General features: G+C 46.1%; 1 protein-coding gene across 1 annotated transcript in view; it reads left to right on the forward strand.

Annotated features, from left to right (window-relative positions):
- The window catches only part of TTC9 (tetratricopeptide repeat domain 9), a 31,046-nt gene extending 25,544 nt beyond the window's left edge, over positions 1 to 5,502 (forward strand). The window contains exons 2-3 of the mRNA XM_004055384.5: positions 358 to 540; positions 3,870 to 5,502. Of these exons, the coding sequence (XP_004055432.1) occupies positions 358 to 540; positions 3,870 to 3,949 (263 nt within the window). The 3' untranslated portion in view covers positions 3,950 to 5,502. The remainder of the gene's footprint in view (positions 1 to 357; positions 541 to 3,869) is intronic.
- Positions 5,503 to 6,000: the final 498 nt, after the last annotated feature.

Consider the following 6,000-nt stretch of genomic DNA (forward strand, 5'->3'; position numbering starts at 1 on the left):
ACTGGATTAGGCCCTACTCTAATGACTTCAACTTGATCACCTCTGTAAAGATCCTGTCTCCAAATAAGGTCACATTCTTGTGTACTGCAGGTTAGGACTTCAACATATCTTTTGGTGGTGGAGGGGTGGGCGTAATTCAAGCCATAATACAAGGTTAAGTGACTTGCTCAAGCCTTGTTAACATGGCTTTTTAGTGATGAAACTGGTCAGGGAGGCTAGGATTATTGGAAGACAAATCCCAAGATGTAAACCCCAGTGGAAAACCCCTGCTAAACCTCTGGAGAGAAGCAACTCAAGGGAAACATGCAGAGCTGGCCACTGTTGTGCTGATGGCATTTTCCCTCCCTTCCTCCATAGCCTGCCTGCTCCAGGCTGAGCTGGTAAACTATGAACGAGTCAAGGAATATTGCCTCAAAGTCTTGAAGAAGGAAGGGGAGAACTTCAAGGCCCTTTACCGGTCTGGTGTGGCCTTCTACCACCTTGGGGACTATGACAAAGCACTCTATTACCTGAAAGAAGCAAGGACCCAACAACCAACAGGTAAGGCGGAAATAGCTGTTTTCTTCCTTCCTCCCTGCTCTGGTGGCTCCTGGGACCTTCTCATTTCAGCAGTTTTCTTGGCTAGGAGGGCCAGGCAGGGACAGAGATGGCAAAATTAGGGATCAGATATATATGATAAGACCTAAGTAAGAGGAGCACACAGCCCATGCATTTGCCTAGGGTTTGAGTTCCAGGGAGCACAGGCCCCTCTTCTCTTCAAATAGAGTATAGAATTCCTCATTTTTTTCAACTCAGAATCCAGCTCTCTTCACTTATTCAACAAATATATATATATTGAATTCATACTATGTGCCAAGATTTGTGCTAAGCACCAAGGGAATCAATGAAAAGACACTGTCGCTACCCATGAGGAGCTCACATCTGGTTGATGACACAGAATACAAACAGGCAAATTTGATGCTAAGCCCAGCACCTTTCAGGAAGCATGCTCTGACTTCTCCAGTCAGATGCTATTCCTTAGGACATGTGTTATCTATAGCATTCACTTAGATCATATCCACCATTCATTCATTCATTCATTCCACAGATATTTTTTGAGGGGGTACAATATTGCTAGGTATATAGTAGTGAACAAAAGAAAGTTGTTGCCTTCAAAGAGCTTATATTATAATGGCTCACTGTCTATTGTAAGTGGGAAAAAAAAGTGTGGAGAGGGGACAGAACCCAGGGAGGGGCTCTCTACCAAGGGATGGCTAGAAGTCAACCAGTAAACAAACAAACAAATAGTAAACAAATGAAATACTTAGTAGTAATAAACGCTGTGAAGAAAATAAAGCAGAATAAAGAGATCAAGAGTAAATGGGGGCGCTGGGTGTGGTGGCTCATGCCTGTAATTCCAGCACTTTGGGAACCCAAGGCAGGTGGATTGCTTGAGCTCAGAAGTTCAAGACCAGTCTGAGCAACATGGTGAAACCCCATCTCTACTAAAAATACAAAAACTAGCTGGGTGTGGTGGTGGACACCTGTAATCCCAACTACTTGGGAGGCTGAGGCAGAAGGATCACCTGAACCTGGAAGGCGGAGGCTACAGTGAGCCAAGATGGCACCACTGCACTCCAGCCTGGGCGACAGAACAAGACCTTGTCTAAAAAAAAAAAAAAAAGAGTAAGGCTGGGCGCGGTGGCTCATGCCTGTAATCCCAGCACTTTGGGAGGCCGAGGTGGGTGGATCAGGAGGTCAAGAGATGAAGACCATCCTGGTTAACATGGTGAAACCCCGTCTCTACTAAAGATACAAAAAATTATCTGGGCATGGTGGCACGCACTTGTAGTCCCAGCTACTCAGGAGGCTGAGGCAGAAGAATCACTTGAACCCAGGAGGCGGAGGTTGCAGTGAGCCAAGATTGCGCCACTGCACTCCAGCCTGGGTGACAGAGCGAGACTGTCTCAAAAAAAATAAAAAAGAGTAAAGAGGGGGGAGCTATTTTAGACCAAGTGATCAGAAAGAGCCTCTCTGAGGAAGTAACATTTAAACAACTTTGACTTGATGTTGCTATTTTTGTTGTTTATATGGTTAATAATTTTTCTTTTTTCAGACAGAGTCTCGCTCTGTCGCCCAGGCTGGAGTGCAGTGCTGTGATCTCAGCTCACTATGACCTCCGCCTCTTGGGCTCAAATGATCCTCCCACCTCAGCGCCCCCAGTAGCTTGGACTACAGGCATGCACTACCATGCCTGGCTAATGTTTTTTATTTTTTGTATAGATGAAGTCTTGCTATGTTGCCAGGGCTGGTCTTGAACTCCTGGGCTCAAGCAATCCTTCTGCCTCGGCCTCCTAAAGTGCTGGGATTACAGGCATGAGCCACCACACCCAGCCTTTTTTTTTTTTTTAAACGCAATCTTCCTTTCAAAAGTCTTTAAAGAACTTTAGAATCAAGTCACAAATGTCCAAATGTATACTTTTTTTTATCTTTTTAAAGAACACCTTGTTGTTGATTTATTTTCTGTACATAAATTGTGTTCCACCAACTGTAAGCAGCTTGAAGACTAAGCATTGGACTCATTCAATAGAATTTTCTGGAGCACTGCTATCTGCCAGCACGGTTCTGGAGGATACGCCTGGCATTTTTTAGCATGATATAGTATTCATTTCTACTTCCAGAAGTAACTATTCCAGGCAGCCCTGTCACTCTTATATTATGGTGTGTGTGGAACTTAGCAGTTGTTCCCTGCCATGCCATCCTCACTAATAACAGGAACTGGGAAGAAATGCCCCAGTTTTGGTGAGGTGGTCATCTGACCCTGCTTATAACGACAAAAATAAGACAATAAAGCAAAGTCATTTTAAACTCTTCAAGCTTAAAAAAATTACATTAGACTAATATTTGTTGATCATTGTTTTAAGCACTTTTAGACTTACCTATTTTGGGCTTCAGAGCAATTTCATGAGGCAGGTATTACAGTCCTCAGGAGAGACAGGCTTTGCAGCCAGACACACCATTTACTATGTGTCTCCTTGGCATCTGACTCAATCTCGCTAGGTCCCTATTCCATTTTGTCACAGTGAGGAGAAGGATACATACCTTGCGGGATTGTAGTGAGGATTAAATGAGATCATGAAGGTTAGAAACCTGGCACAAGGTTGGCATTCAAAAATGGAGCTTGTTGGCTGGGCGCGGTGGCTCACTCACGCCTGTGATCCCAGCACTTTGGGAGGCCAAGGTGGGCAGATCACCTAAAGTCAGAAGTTCGAAACGAGCCTGGCCAATATGATGAAACCCCGTCTCTACTAAAAATACAAGAATTAGCTGGGCGCAGTGGGATGCGTCTGTAATCCCAGCTACTGAGGCAGGAGAATTGCTTGAACTTGAGAGGTGGAGTTTGCAGCAAACCAAGATTGCACCACTACACTCCAGCCTGGGCGAACAGGACAAGGCTCCATCTCAAAAAACCGACAAACAAAAAAAAATAGAGGTTGTTTCTTGCAGATGGTACAGGAGGCTCAGAGAAGTTGGCAACTTGCCTGATGTTAAACTCCAACTGGGGTCTCACTAAACTAACTGCGCCGGCTGGGAAACCACTGGGATATGCTGCTGCATAGAAAGAGGGAGAGAAATTCTCTCTCCTCTCCCACCCATTCTCTCTCACGTCCCCTGGGTCATGCCAACCTGTCCACATTTGCTAAGGGGAGACAGTGAAGGAGAGGGTCGACATCTAGTTGCCCTCTCAGCCATCATGGATAGGCAGAAGGGACCTTGGTTGAGTGAGCCTGGCCTGTTGGATGTCTGCAGACACAGCCTTTGCTAATTCCTTGTAAATGTGATAGTTGCCCTCACCTGGTGTTCCCTAAGGTTTATTTCTCTCCTCACAGACACCAACGTGATTCGGTATATCCAGCTGACGGAGATGAAACTCAGCCGATGCTCCCAGAGAGAGAAAGAAGCCATGTAACCAGGAAGCAGCTCCAGAGCTGCGCCCACGCCTGACCGGGAACCTCCAGGCATCCCCTGGCAGAGAGCCCAGTCCTGGGTTCTGTCCCTTTCTCCCCACTTCTTCTGGCTCCTCGTTTTTCCTCCTGTTGCACCCCAACTCTTTGTCTCCTCCCAGTACGGAAAGGAGAGATGCAAATGTGGAATCTGGTAGGTTGCCCAGACAATGGAGACATCCTCTCCTCTAGCAGGTCAGCGACTGAGAGGGGCCCGACTTCTGCTGGGACAGCTGGAGAGGAGTCTCATGGGCTGGGATGCTGTTGTGGCTTTGACTTTGGCCAGTGCTTCTGACAGAGGCGGAGCCTGGCAAGTGTACCATCCCACAGGCAGCAGGCACACAGCCCATGGGCTGGATCCTTCCACACCTTCCTGACAGACCAGAACCAGAGCATCTCGAGGCAACTGTTAGAAATCCAGGAACGAGACAAACAGCAGAAGCGCTGGTGAAGCCGACATAGAGACTGTCAATGTGTACACTGGAGTTCCCACCCCCCACCCCCCACCCATCACTTAGCCCCTGCCTCCTTCCCCCACTCCTCTTGGCTTGTGCTTTCTCCTCTCCCCATCGGGGATCCGAGACTCTGCCAGGATTCACATGCCACTGAAGCCCACTCAGTGCCCTCTGGTGACCACACATACCATTCCCCCGGACTCCCACCCAGCAGGCAGCTGTGACCGCAGAAGGGCAGGATGAAGTGGGCCAAGGTTTGGGACAGGTTGACTGTGTAGGTGACAGGGAGGGAAAGATGATGACCAGGGGAAAGAGCATCGTATAGGCTAGGGGATTGAACTGTGGACTGATTCAGTGTAAATAAAAATAAATTAACAGGTAGTAGTTCCTGTCAGTTCTGTTGGAAGCAGCCCACTCCCTCACTTTTACTACTTCCTCCAACCCTCAATCAGAGCTACTTACAGCCAGGCAGGATGGGGCTTCCCCCAAAGCAATTGGCCGTTTGTCCAGTGGCAGACAATGGTGGCTACAGCCTTTGTGCTTTTAAGAGTGGGCTGGGATTGTGGAGACTGCCCAGGGGCTTGGCTTTGTCAGAACTTGTACAATCTTCTTTTGATGAAATTATCTGAACTCAACATCTAGCACATAGAATGTGTTCAACAAATACTTGTTGAATGAATAAATTATGACTGCAGACTGGCTCTCCTGCCTTAAACTAATTTCATCCCAGCCTAGTCTCCTGATGTCTGTGCTCATTATGCTATGCCATGTTGCTTCAGTCAAACAAGAAACTCTTACTGAGGGCATATTGTTTGCCCATCATTGTGCAATATGCTGTGGGACGTGGGATGTCGTCTCAGTCTTCAAGGAAATGGAAGGGTTAAGAAATGCATATGAGATTATGACCAATGACACCTTTAATTTATATGATGCTTTAAAATTATCAGAGCACTTTCATGTATTTTTCGTGTGACTAGTGAAAAAGACAATGTTGTACAAAATTAAAATATATACAGATGCAATAATGTGAATAGTTAGGATTTATTAAATGCATTATCTTCAGATCTTTACATGTATAATCTCATTTCTTTCATGCAGTTACTCTGGGATACTGTTCCCATTTGATGGGTAAGAATATTGAAAACCAGAAAAATTAATTATCCCAAGGTTGCATGGCCTTTAGTGGCATAGCTAGGATTTGAACCAGGCCTGCCTGACTCCAGAGCTCTGGCTAGTATCTATGCTATACTTCTTAGTTGCCTCTCTATAAGTATAATATTGGGCAATTATAACCATTTGAGAACAGGACAATATGTATTAACCTGAAAAGTGTTCATGATGTCAGTGATAGTACATGGCCTCCTTATGTATTTACTCAAGGGCCCAAAAAGACCAGAGGCCAGAATCCCTAGTAGTCAGAGCAGTGACAGGTCAGAAAAAGGCAGCTGAGGTCCAACAGTTATGTCTGTGTATTGCTCATTCTACTTACTGATGGAGCCAGCATGTATCTCAACAACTCACCTAGCATTCATCACCCATCCCCAGCATTGGGAAAGGGTCAC

The sequence above is a fragment of the Gorilla gorilla genome, chromosome 15, assembly GCF_029281585.2.
Source record: "Gorilla gorilla gorilla isolate KB3781 chromosome 15, NHGRI_mGorGor1-v2.1_pri, whole genome shotgun sequence".
NCBI classification, from domain to species: Eukaryota; Metazoa; Chordata; class Mammalia; order Primates; family Hominidae; genus Gorilla; species Gorilla gorilla.